At 46.5% G+C, this 13,577-nt stretch overlaps 1 protein-coding gene across 2 annotated transcripts in view; it reads right to left on the minus strand.

Moving 5' to 3' along the window:
* The window catches only part of TRAM2 (translocation associated membrane protein 2), an 83,661-nt gene that overhangs the window by 14,878 nt on the left and 55,206 nt on the right, over positions 1 to 13,577 (minus strand). For both annotated transcript variants that reach the window (XM_025419022.3, XM_025419023.3), the window contains 2 exons: positions 4,892 to 5,001; positions 4,272 to 4,388 (listed from right to left, as the gene is read on the minus strand). In XM_025419022.3, the coding sequence (XP_025274807.1) occupies positions 4,272 to 4,388; positions 4,892 to 5,001 (227 nt within the window). The remainder of the gene's footprint in view (positions 1 to 4,271; positions 4,389 to 4,891; positions 5,002 to 13,577) is intronic.

The raw sequence follows: 13,577 nt of genomic DNA on the forward strand, positions 1-13,577 counted from the left end.
GAGGAAGCAGTGATGTATGTAAGGAGGCAAATGGTACATCCGAGACTCAGGTGGGAGTGAAATTTCTGCCCAAAAAGAGACTGGCCAACATAAGCAGCACTGAGAGAAATGTAAAGCCCAGATGATCTTGTGATTTTAAACAGGAAGCCTCCTCAGCTTGGCCCCTTTCCTTAGGGGACAAGGAGGTCAGAACTTTGAAGCCAACAAGCAAAGAAACTCCCCAGAAAAATGCGGCCTGCTTGTGACTGTCCAGTCCACGGGGACTGCAGGGAGAAGGGCGGGAAAGGCAGAGGAAGGTGACTCACTGCTCTGAGAACAGCCTTTTCCAGACCTCGGGCCTGGCAGCTGCCTGAGGGCGGCCAGGGGTTGGGGTGCCCTCTGAGCTCCAGCAGGCCGAGTACCTCAGGTCCCAGGGGGCAGAGCACGGCAACCATGCCTGAATCTGGGTCCCTGACAGGCACTGGCAGAGGGGCTGGGGGAACTCCTGAAATCCTTCGTTATCTCTTTAGCTCCTAAGAGCTACGGGGAGGACTGAGCAAACTGGAACAATCTCTCCCTTTGCCCCAGCAGCCTTCCTCTTTGGTGAACGGGCAAACAGAACTACAGAAACAGCAGAATCCAGTCATAACACAGCCAGTTGCTACCTAGTCTCAGACATACCAACATCATTTGTCCTTCAGGAACAATCATGTACTCAAGCTCTGCTCTAAGTGGCCAAGCTGTTAATAGAAATCAGTCCAGCCTGAAAGGCATTCCCTCTACCAGGCTCTCACGGAGCACCAGACTCCAGGTGTTTGTTTTTTAAGATTTTATTTATTTATTCATGGGAGACACAGAGAGTGAGGCAGAGACACAGGCAGAGGGAGAAGCTGGCTCCCCATGGGGAGCCCAATGTGGTACTCGATCCCAGGACCCCGGGATCATGACCTGAGCCAAAGGCAGATGCTCAACCACTGAGCCACTCAGGTACCCCCAGACTCCAGGTTTTAAAATACAAAGTGAGACATCCTAAGGAAATCGGGCAGGGAAACCCAATGCTTGCCCATCCTGCTTCCCCCAGTAGAGTGCTGATGTTTTGTTTTGTCTTCTGAACAATCAATAGGAGTTCAAAGGTAGATTAAAAGTAGGTTGACATACTCATACGTTATTGATTGGTCTGGCCATACTCTCATCACTCTGCTTGTATAAATGTAGAAAGAAAGGTCTGAATCAAATACCCCCCAAAACCCAGTTATTTCTAGGGGGAGGGATCTGGGGCAAATTTTTATTTTAAAAAGAAAAGAAAACAAAAAAAACCTGGGGGCACTTGGGTGGCTCAGTCAGTTAAGTAGCTACCTTCAGTTCAGGTCATGACCTCAGGGTCCTGGGATGGAGCACAGAATAGGGCTCCCTGCTTGTTGCAGAGTCTGCTTGTCCCTCTCCCTCTGCTCCTCATTCTCTTTCTCTCTCAAGTGAATAAAAAATCTTTAAAAAAAAAAATCTTTGTGTATTGCTCACTTTTTATAGATGATCATCTAGGAGTTTATAAAAACAAGCGACTCATAATTTTAAAAACCGTTAAGTTAAGGGTCAGAGCAAGAAGATGCGCCTGCAAGTTTATGCCTTCATTCTCACAAGGGCTACTTAGGGAGCACTTAGTACCTGCCAGGCTCTGCACTAGAGACACTGCAGTGAGCACGGACTGTTCACAAGCTGCGTGGGATCTAGTGAAGCGGACAGCAGAGAACACACACATGAACAAGCCGTGGCTGTAGGGCACCCAGTAGGAACCGGGGTGGGGAGGGTTCCCTGAGGAGGGGGACATTTAGGTGGAGACCTGGATGGGAGGAGCCAGCCACGGGATTCAGGGGAATCCAGCGTCTGAGCAGAGGAAATGCCCAAGCAGAGCCCGAGAGCCAGGAGAGGTAAGAGGAGGAGAACCTGGGTCACAGGAGTGAGGAAGGAAAGGATTTCACTGAAAGTAGGATAGGGGCTTTTACACAAGGGTGCAGGATTTCATTGATGTCCTAAAAAGACCTGTCTGGCTGAGTGGGAAATGGATTTGGGTGGTGAGCTACAGGAACAGAAACAGCCTCCTTCTAGAAGGATGATGGTCAGGGGTCCAGGCAAGAGATGATGGCAGCTTGGACTGCAGGCTGGGATTTCCCAACGCCAGCACTACCAATGCTTGGGGCCGGACAATTCCTGGTTGCGGGGACCATTCTGCTCATGGCAGGCGCTCAGCAGCATCCCTGGCTTCCCCGCGCCCGATGCTGGGAGTGCTGCCAGTGTCCCTGGGGGCCCAAATGTCCCCTGTGGAGAACTGCGGGCCTGGGGCAACAGTGGGGGAGAAAGCAGCACAGAACCCCCCACCCCATGGGCTCTGCAGGGGGTGGGGGGTGGGCAGGACCCACTGATGGACTGAATGTGGATGGTGAAAGAAAGAGAAGAATCCCAAAAGATTTCATCCTAACAGCAAAATAGCATTTAAAAAAATACTAGGTATTTTTCACTCCTTTTACATAACTACCCTCTCCTCTTCTTTAATCACCTTCATTCCCCGCGGGACAGTACAGATGGAGGAAATGAGGGCCCAGGGCACCATGGTGCTTTTAGGAGTTGGGGTTCACTGGAGCTTTCCAGGGTCCCCCCGGTATCCACTTCCTACTGAAGATGTTGAGCAGGGGAACTGGCCGTCCCCGTAATAAAAGCCTGTCATGAGCTTCCCCAAGTAAAGTGCTACATGCTTCCAGACTAACAAGCATCATCATTTTCAAGCCCTCAATGGCCTGACAGAGGCAAAGACGAGCAACTGGGCATTTAACATTCTGGAAGGGGTGTTTAAGTGACATGGCTTTTGGCTTCCAGAATCTAGCCTAAATGCATCACAGCTCAGGTGGAATGTCTGGGGGTGAGGTAGGAAGGGTATACGTGATCCAGAGATGAGGCAAGGCTTCTTCTGAAAGATCTGAGGCCATTCTGCCTCAAAGCCCCCAAGGGCTTCGCAGGCTACAGGAACCAAACACAGAGCGGTTGGCGGAAGAGGTCTGAGATGCAGCGTTATCCAGATCCGAGACGGTCAGGACGTTCACTGCACAATGGCAGGGGGCGCTCTGCAGGTCTTTCCCCAGGGACAGTGCAACAGGGCAGTCCCTCCTGAGAGGACAAAAGCCTTAGGTCCTGGCATTTAAAACTCTTAATGTTCTGGCTAGGAAAACTGTTCCATGATTAAATGATGATAGAAACACAAGCAAGATACGAAAGGACATGTTGACTCCTGCTTTCAGGGTATGAATTCTGCATTCAGCTCTGGACGTGGAGTTCCTTAGGATGTGAGAGCTCATCACGGTCACTGAAGGAAGAGGAAGCGGGTGAGAGGTCAGTGGAAGATAGGGAAGGGAACTTCTCAAAGATCACAGGGTTACTGAATTTTCCAAAGCCCAGGCCTGTATTTCTCACAGGACAATTCTAGCTCTAGGGAAAGAGACCATGCTCCAGACAGGAGGTGCTCCCAGTGGGGGGGTGGGGAGGCTGCTAATTAACATCATGTACCACAGGCCAGGTGTTGTTACCAGTGACCCTCAAAGGGCTGTCCACATTCCTTGCTACAAAGGAATTCTATGCTACCAAGGGCTGCTCGAAATAAGAGTCCTATTGTGTAGAAAGGAGAGGTAGATCAGTTGTCTGGTCCTCCGGACATTCATGGGAATGGCCCAGACTCTCACAGGATTTGATGTGCGGACAGGAGGATTCTGGCCTTACTTGCGAGAGGCCAATGTGGTAAAACGGAATGTGTGCTAGACCTGAAACCAGACTCCAAAGTCCAAGTGTGGTCCTTGTTGCTTCCAAACCCCGTGACCAGGCGGACACAGTAAAATTTCATCCTAGATGTCTTCAATCCATTAATATGGGAATCAGAATAAACAGAAGTCTCATCCACTGGATGGCATGGGTGGAGGGCCCTGTCAAATGAGGTGGCCCTATGGAGATGTATGGTATCATTACCGTACCATCACAGAATAACAATAATGTGGGTTTATTTTCGGACAAGAAGGCTCTCTCTAGCTACAAAAGAGCATCTATACCCCTTTGGCATAGGTTTATTTAGCCCCTCTCTTACCATGAGGATGCAAAAATAGCTTCAGTTCCAAGAAACTGCTCAAAGTTTTTATAAACTGCTCCTCTTTTCCTTCCCTGCTCAGCCCTGCACGGTTGTTTTATTAGAAATCGGAGAAGAGACGCGAGGCCGGCAGCCGAGGCTCTGAGCTCTAGCAGTCCCCAGGGCCACTCACCGTCACCACCACGTAGAAGCACCATATCACCGAGCTGAGATGAAAGATGACCAGTTGCCCAGATTCGTTGAACTTGCTGTGTTTGACCTTGGAGAGGTGAAGCCGTTTGCTGATTTTCTAAGGAATAAAGAGAATCCTGCATATTAATGTACGCAGGTGGATTGGTAATGGGCAGGCTTCAAACTTCCATTTTCTACCCATGAAAGGGCAGTTTCCTGGCCACGACCCCGGGCTATCCAGCGTAAGCCTGCTGTGTGCGCAGAGCACTCAGTTCAAGGCAAGCATTTTGAGAGAGTGGCAAGATGGAGGTCTTCAGCCTAGATGTGAAGAAAACATCCCCCAATCAGGCAGCATAGGACAGACCCATAATGATGCTGTCCTGCCATCTCAGGCAGCTCTGCCCTCCATCATAAATGCTGCCGTCCCACATGCTAAGAAGGCTGTAAGAGAGGACAGAAACCACGGTGTGTGGTGGGGGATGTCCAGTTAATAGGACCAATCAAAGTACGCAAATAAGAGGAGGCAAAGGGGCCCAGAGCTGCAGCCTCCCCCGAGGTGAGGCCCCACCACCCATGGCATCTCTTCAGCTTCTGATCTCGGGACCCAGACACCTCACTCACATCTAAAATGTACTCCTGAACCACAGCATGCAGGATGATGGTGATGAAGACATAGAACAAGATGGTGACCAGGTCCTTCGGCCCATAGTGGTAGTGCACAGTCTCACCGTCTGTGGAGATAAGAAGAGCCAGGTCAGCATCCCTGGGCTGATGACATGCTGTGGGACCCCAAAATGAAGAGACCTCTGAGGCAGAATGCGCTGCACTACACCCCTAGACAAGGCAGCAAGTTTCTTCCCTAGAATCCTACCCAACCTCTGGACATGGCCTTGGGGAGTGCCAATGGAGAGCATTAAGGGTATACCATGATGACCACCTCCCCTGGCTCTGGGCTGGAGGGCACAGTGGTTAGGAGCTAGGAGAGGAGACAGCAATCTCACGCACACGCTGGCTGTGTGACTATGCAGAAGTGACCGACCTCTCTGAGTCATACTTTCCTTCTCTGGAGGATGGGACTACAGCCTTCATCAGGGAAGCATGGAGTGATGGGGAGGAGTGTGGACTCAAAGCCTGAGTTTATATCAGATCTCTGTCATTCCCTATGTGACTTTGGGGCACCTCTCTCTGTGACCTTTCTGTGCTTCAGTTTCCTCATCTATAAAATGAGGGCAACAGCAGTTTCTGTATCGTAGGGTTCCCGTGAGAAGCAGAGGACTTCAGTGCAAAGTGCTCAGAACTCTAGCATGTCATAAGTGCAGTATCTGTATTTGTTACTATTTTTGTTGTTGTTGGGCTAGTGTGAGCATCAAGTGAAATAATTTGTATGCAAGATGCTGATCACAGTTGTCTACACCCACGGCAAGCATGCAATAAACGGTTGTTGATTAAAATACTATTTAATAGTAATGAACTAGACAGAACCCCAGGCACAGAAGCCTTGTAAAGCTCTGCGGTGGCAGCCTCATCTTCCACGGACAGAGGAGCATTTCTACCTTCGTTCCAGTTAGCAGGCTAGGGTTGCAAGGGCTCGTGAACCCAGGCCTGGATCTCTGCTGCTCTGGAAACCGCCCCCCTGACTCGGCCAAGCAGACACACTGGCTGCCTTTCCAGCTGTGCTGCATTCACGCTGAGTCACACACACATGAGTCATCGCTCTCTGCTGGGATGCGTTTACCAGAAGGTAGACTTGGGTCGGTGAGGTTCAGGGTGGCCACAGAATGAAGCAGAACTGACTGGGTTGCTCTGGGAGTCGAGCCACGCCCCCTGCCACCCTGGACTGGGAGAATGGGATGGTCCCTGGCACCGAGCGGCGGGAGGGCAGTGAACATGGGAACTTTGAAATCAGGCTTTTTCCTTGCCCTCCTCCCCACAAAGATCCGCTCTGTGAATGAGCACTGGGTGTTATACTATATGTTGGCAAATCGAACTCCAATAAAAAAATATACAAAAAAAAAAAAAAAACCCCAAAGACCTGCTCTGTGACGGGCACTGAGCCAGCTGTCGAAGTGTGGACATAAGGGACACTGGCCCAGCTTCAGAGCACACAGACTGGTAAGGAGATGCACAAGTAAACGTGCAATTAGCCTACAGATGGGCACACGGGGCCAAGAGGTAGACAGAGCGCCCCAGCAAGCAATGGCAGGCCAGAGCCCAACACTGGCTGGGGTAGGTGGTGGTGGGGTGTTGGTTAGGGTGAACACGAGGATGTCGGGACCTGGCGATCAGCGCAGGTAGTCAAGTGGGGGAGGAGAATCTAGGCAGAAGCAGTGGCATCTGCAAAGGATGCAGAGGATGAGGCTGGGGTGGCCCCTGTGAATGTCTGTGTGCCATGTGAAAGGGGGTGGACTTTATCCTGAAGGCAATACAGACACACTGAAGAATTCAGATTCAACAGGAAAATGATGAAATACAGGTCTGGGGAAGTTTACTCTGGCAGCAGTGAACAGTGTCAGGCTGGGAGGTGAAGACACCAGTCAGAGAGCCAGTGCAGTGATCCACCTAAGGAACCATGAGGCCTGAAGTAAGGCAGAAGAGAGGAGAAGTGGGGAGGAGGGCGTCAGTGAGAGAACGAGCAGCACACGATGACAGGCTCACCTAGGGGCTGGGGGCTTGGGGAGGGGGTGGGAGTGTGCATCAGGCATGGGGGCCGGAGGAGAAGGCACAGGAGGTAGAAGGACAGCTAGGATGACATGTGCCTTGCCTCCTGCAGAGGGAGGACCAAAGGAGACAAACTTGATGGCAGCATATTTTGAAACCAGAAAATAACTAAACACATGCAAAGTTTCATGGAGGCCAGCATTACCAAGCAAAGTAGGATTTATGCTCAACCAAACAAGCATGGTCCAAAAGTAAAGAGAGAACACCTATCAGGGCTTTGGATTATCCTCTTTAAAGCCTATTCAGGGTCACCTGCCATTCTTCACCCCAAACACCATGGTTCCAAAGAGATGTGACCATAGCCTTAGATCCCTCTTGAAACAAGAATGAGTGCATAAATTAATACATTCTTTTGTCCCTTCACTGTTGAGAGCTACATGCATGGTTTTTCATCAAAAATAAACCAGGGGCAGGGCTCCATTCTGAGTGCCAGGAGAAGACCATGAACAAGGTGGGCACAGCCCTGCCTTCTTGGAACTTAGTGGGTACACAACAAATTCTCACACTAAAAAACCAGAGGCTACAACTACAACACAGGGCAGCCCCGGTGGCTCAGCGGTTTAGCGCCGCCTTCAGTCCAGGGTAGGATCCTGGAGACTGGGAATCGAGTCCCACATCAGGCTCCCCACAGGGAGCCTGCTTCTCCCTCTGCCTGTGTCTCTGCCACTCTCTCTCTATCTCTCATGAATAAATAAAATCTTTAAAAAAATTTTTTTTAATTAAAAAAAATTAAAAATAAAACAACACAGCAACAACAACAAAAAAAAACCAAACAACCAGATTAAGAAATGGACAAAGGATTTGAATAGATATTTAATATGTCTATTTTTATTTTATTTTTAAAATGTCTTTTAAAAAAAGACATGTGTATGGCCAACAGGTATAGGACAAGGTGCCCACCATCACTGTCATTAGGGAAATGCAAATTAAAACCATGATGCCATCTCCCATCCATTAGAATAGCTACAATTAAAAAGAAAAACACCAAAAATAGGAAATATAAAGTATTGGTGGAGACAAATAAATTGGAACTGTAGCACATTGATTGTGGGGAATGTAAAATGGGACCGTCACTGTGGAAAACAGTATGGCAGTTCCTAAAAAATTAAAAATAAACTCAAAATGGATGAAAGATCTAAAAGATCTGAAGTCATAAAACTCCTAAACAAACAAACACATAGGCAGTAATCTCTTGGACATCAGCCTTAGCAACATTTTTTTGGATATGTCCCCTGAGGTAAGGGAAACAAAAGCAAAAATAAACTTGGGCCTACTCCAAAATAAAAGGCTTCTGCACAGCAAAGGAAACCATCAACAAAACAAAAAGGCAACCTACAGAATGGAAGAAGATATTTGCAAATGATATATCCAATAAGGGGTTAATATGCAAAATATATGAAGAATTTATACAAGTCAATACACACACAATAATAATCTGATTTATAATGGGCAGAGGACCTGAATAGACATGTTTCCAAAGAAGACATCCAGATGGCAAAGAGACACATGAAGAGATGCTCAACATCACTCATCATCAGGGAAATGCAAATCAAAACCACAATGAGAGGAATACCTCATATCTGTCAGAATGGCTAGAGTCAGACAAGAAGTAAGTGTTGGTGATGATGTGGAGAATAGGCACCCTCGTGTACTGTTAGTGGGAATGTAAATTGTTCCAACCACTCTGGAAAACTGTGGAGGTTCCCTCCAAAATTAAAAATAGAAATAGAAATACCATACAATCCAGCAATTCTACTACTATTTACTCAAAGAAAATGAAAACACTCATTCGAAAAGATATACGCACCCCTATGTTTACCGCAGCATTATTAACAATAGCCACATTATGGAAGCAGCCTCAGTGTCCGCTGATAAGATGAATGGATACAGAAGAAGTGGTATGCATATAATGGGATATTACTCAGTCATAAAAAAGGAGGAGGATCCTGCCATTTGTGACAACATGGATGGACTTACGGGGTATTGTGCTAAGTGAAGTCAGAGAAATAAAAATACCTTATGATTTCACTTATATGTGGCATATAAAAAACAAAAAACCAGAAACAGACTCCTATATACAGAGAACTGGTGTTTGCCTGAGTGTGGGAGTGGGGGATGGATGAAATAAGTGAAAGGGATTAAGAGGTACACACTACCAGTTAAAATAAGTCATGGAGATGAAAAGTACAGCATAGGAAACAGAGGCAATAGTGTTGTACTAACATCATATGGTGACAGATGGTGACGACACGTATGGTGATGAGCAAAGCATAATGTACAGAATTATCAAATCACGTTATACACCTGAAACTAACATAACATTGTATGTCAAGTATATTTCCATTAAAAAATTAAAAATAGAGTTACTATATGATCCTGCAATTCCACTTCTAGGTATATACTCAAAACAACTGAAATCAGGATCTCAAAGAAGTATTTGTACACCCATGTTCATAGCATCGTTTTTCACAATAGCCAAAGGTGGAAATGACCCAGGTGTCTATTGACGGATGGGTAAACTAAATGCAGTCTACACACACAGCAGAATATTATTCAGCCTTAAAAAGGAAGGAAATCCTGTCACATGCTATAGCGCAGATGAACCTGCAGGACGTGACACTAAGTGAAATGAGCCAATCACAAAACAACAACAACAACAACAAATATTGTAGCATTCCATCATACAAGGTAGAAGGTGAATGTAGTAAAATTCATGTACCCAAACCAGAATGCTGGGTAGCAGGAGCTGGAGGGGGAGGGGAGCAGAGTAGGGAGTTGCTGGTTAATAGCTACCAAGTTGTGGTTTTGCAACAACAGGGTTCTGGATATGAGTTGCACAACAACGTGAACATATTTAACACTACAGAACTGTACACTTAGAAATGGTTGCAGTGGTAAATTTTATCTTATGTATATTTAAATGTAAAAAATACCACCCATGGCAGGTGTGATAAGAAGTGCTCAGGAGAGGACTGAAGGCTGAAGGGGAGGGAGCAGGGAGCAGAAGCGTCGCTCAGAGGGACAATGGCAGACAGTGGCTGGAGGAGGAGACACAGCAGAGCTAGCCAGCCCAGGCGAGGGCAGAGGCCCCAGGCAGAGGAGGCTGGAATGAAAGGGAAGGAGGTGGGAGCGGGGGTCTGGGAGGGCCATAGCATCACCTGCTCCTCTGAGGCCTTTCTCCTACTATGGTAACAAGTGGTAGCATCCACAAATACTTGAAAGCTGTACTCTGATTCATACACGTTACCTCTGGTGCTTTCCCCTGACCCACTCTCCCCACTTTTGATCAAAACAAAGGAAACTGGTTTGGCTCCTTCTGTTCTCCACAGAGCAAAGGAAGCTGGAACTTTGTGATCTTCCAGGAGACTATCAAGAAATCGATGTTTTTGATATATCTTTTTAGATTTTTGGTTGCTCACTAATGCTTAAAAAATCCTCTCAGGGGGCACCTGGGTGGCTCAGTGGTTGGAGCATCTGCCTTCAGCTCAGGTCGTGATCCTGGGGTCCTGGGATCAAGCCCTGCATCGGTCTCCCCGCAGGGACCCTGCTTCTCCCTCTGCCTATGTCTCTGCCTCTCTCTGTGTCTCTCATGAATAAATAAATACAATCTAAATTTAAGAACCTTAAAAAAAAATCGTCTCACTAACCAAGTTGGAGCTCCTGCTCTTGAAGGACTGCCCTGTCTTGCATGCGCTCTCAAAAAAGAAAGCAATAATCTGGCAGTAAAACCTGTTATAGTTTTTCAGAAAAGTCACTTGCAGCACATCTCTGAGAGAGCTCAGAGAGGCCACCCTAGTCACAAATCATAGCAAAATGCTTACAGGTACCAGGTGGACAGCCAAATGAGCAAAGCAGCCCAGGTCTCATAAGTCCAAACCTTTCAGCACAGAGGTCTGCTGCATTACACAGGTAACATCTCCACTTCCACAGTATGCCTCCTGCGGATTTTCTTTAAACATAGTGCCCCTATGTTTACTGGGGCACTTTTCTTGGTCTATTGTTCACATTTCTACCTTGAGAGAGGGATAAGTTTAAGAAATAACTACTTTCTTATAAAGAAGACATGGTATAAACATACAACAGAGTATTACTCAGCCATCAAACAGAAGGAAATCTTGCCATTTGCAATGATGCGGATAGAACTAGAGGGTGCTTAGCTAAGTGAAATAAGTCAGTCAGAGAAAGACAAATACCATATGATTTCATTCATATGTGGAATTTGATGCAAGAAACCAGATGAAACTATGGGAGGTAGGGAAAGAAAAAAAGGAGAGAGGGAAACAAGCCATAAGACACTCTTACTGATAGAAAACAAACTAAGGATTGCTGGAGGGGAGGTGGTTGGGGGATGGGCTAGATGAGTGATGGGGACTTAGGAGGGCACCTGTTCTGCTGCACACTGGGTGTTATATATAAGTGCTGAGTCACTGAATTCTACTCTAGAAACCAATACTGCACTGTATATTCACTAACTAAAATTAGATCTAAAAAAAAAAAAGTTCTCAGCACAAGAAAAAAAGAAATATCCACTTTCCACCTTACTAGAAAGCAAACAGTTAAAACTGGAACACACAGTAACTGACAGGTAGTGTCGCAGAGGGGAGTATGACAGTGGGAGGCTGCAGACCCTGTGTCCCCCGGAGGTGATGAGAGAGTGGGGAAGGTATTCCTCAGAGACTGTGGCTATGGGAGGGGTGCAGCCCAGTGTGGCTGGATTCCTGATATTCCAGACACAAAGAGACATTTTTACATGAAATCATCTGATTTTAAAATATTATTTGGTTATCAGAAAGGATGAATTTACATTTACAATGATGTGGATGGAACCTGAGAGTACTGTGCTGAGTGAAATATAAGTCAACTGGAGAAAGACAATCATCATATGGTCTCACTCATATGTAGAATATAAGAAATAGTGAAAGGGACCATAAGGGAAGGGGGAAACTGAGCAGGGTAAAAGAAGAGAGGAAGATAAACCATAAGAGACTCCTAACTCTGGGAAACAAACAAAGGGTTGCAGAAGGGGAGGTGGATGGGAGGATGGGGTAACTGGGTGATCAGCACACTAAGGAGAGCACATGATGAGATATACACTGGGTTTTTACTATATACTAGCAAACTGAATTTAAATTTTAAAAAATCAAAAAATAATAAAATAGAAAAAAATATTGGGGACTAATCTGCGATTTAAAAAAAAATACTTTATGGGCCAATACCAGACTGGCCAAAGAACCTAGATCTGCAGGCCATCGCTGACCATGAGCCACCAATATGTAGCCTCCAGCCTACATGATCCTGACACCTCCCTTCCTACACCCCCCAACACAGAGTAGGTCAACATGCCCTTCTGTAGGCTTTCATCTGGCTTTGGAAGAAAGCACCTTCAGTAATGATCCTCCAACTGTAGATGAGTTATTCATCTCCCATCAAATGTGGCATTTGCTTGGCTTACCTCTGATCACAGTTTCAAAAGAGAGCTAGAATTATCGATATGAGCCTTGGCTGTTTTGACCACCTCTGTCAGCAGCTGTCCCTGGACAGGAGAAATATTCTTACGGACATCCTGTTTTGCTTCCTATGACTAAGAGGCACATTCCTGTTTCCTTTGGTGTCACCTGTAAGTAGCTTCTCTTGTCTGCCTTATGTGTTCCCATCTCATCTGGGTACTCCCACATGGTCTCGCACTTCCTCCTTGTATACTTGAGCTGACTGGTGGCCACCTGCAGCCCTCCTGTCCATCTTTCAGATCCTTAGAGTCTAGGCATTTGCCAACAAGACTTGTATCTTTGTGTGAAAAGCTGGCCGCTCAAAGAGCATCGCTGCACAACCTGGCTGTCTCTTGGTTCTTGATGCCTTTCCTAATGCCTGCACATCCAGACTGACAAAACTTCTGCTGGTTTCTGTGCATATGGCCAACTCTGTTTCCATGTTATTTTGAAGTTGTAAAAGAAGAACTCAGGGGTGCCTGGGTGGCTCAGTTGGTTGAGTCTGCCTTTAGCTCAGGTGATGATCCTGGGATCAAGCCCATGTTGAGCTCCCTGCTCAGTGGGGAGCCTGCTTCTCCTTCTCCCCACCCCGTACTCATGCTCTCTCGTGCTCGCTCGCTCTCTCAAATAAATAACCTTTAAAAAAATAAAAAATAAAAGAAGAATTTAGATATGAAAAAAAACACCACAATCAAAATCAAGAGGCAAAATGATCATTCAATGTGGGTGATCCCAATGTGGGACTCAATCCCAGAACTCTAGGATCACGCCCTGAGCTAAAGGCAGACGCTCAACCACTGAGCCACTCAGGTGTCCCAGAATGAAGGGGCTCTAATCTTGCTAATATGTAAAGAGCACCCAGCATTTGAAGCTGGGTGAGATAAAAAGATCAAAACTGTAACAGAAAAATGGGCAAAGGGATAAGAACAGACCATTCACAGAGAAAAGATACAAGGCCTTTGTGCATTTAAAAAGATGCTCAACCCTATGCAGAACAGAAATGCAAATTAAAACTATAGTGAGCTACCAGTTCATACCTATCAGATTGGCAAAAATCCAAAGCTTGACAATATACTCAGGCTCTGTTTCACACTGTTGATGGG

This window comes from Canis lupus, chromosome 12 (genome assembly GCF_003254725.2).
Source record: "Canis lupus dingo isolate Sandy chromosome 12, ASM325472v2, whole genome shotgun sequence".
In the NCBI taxonomy this organism is placed as follows: Eukaryota; Metazoa; Chordata; class Mammalia; order Carnivora; family Canidae; genus Canis; species Canis lupus.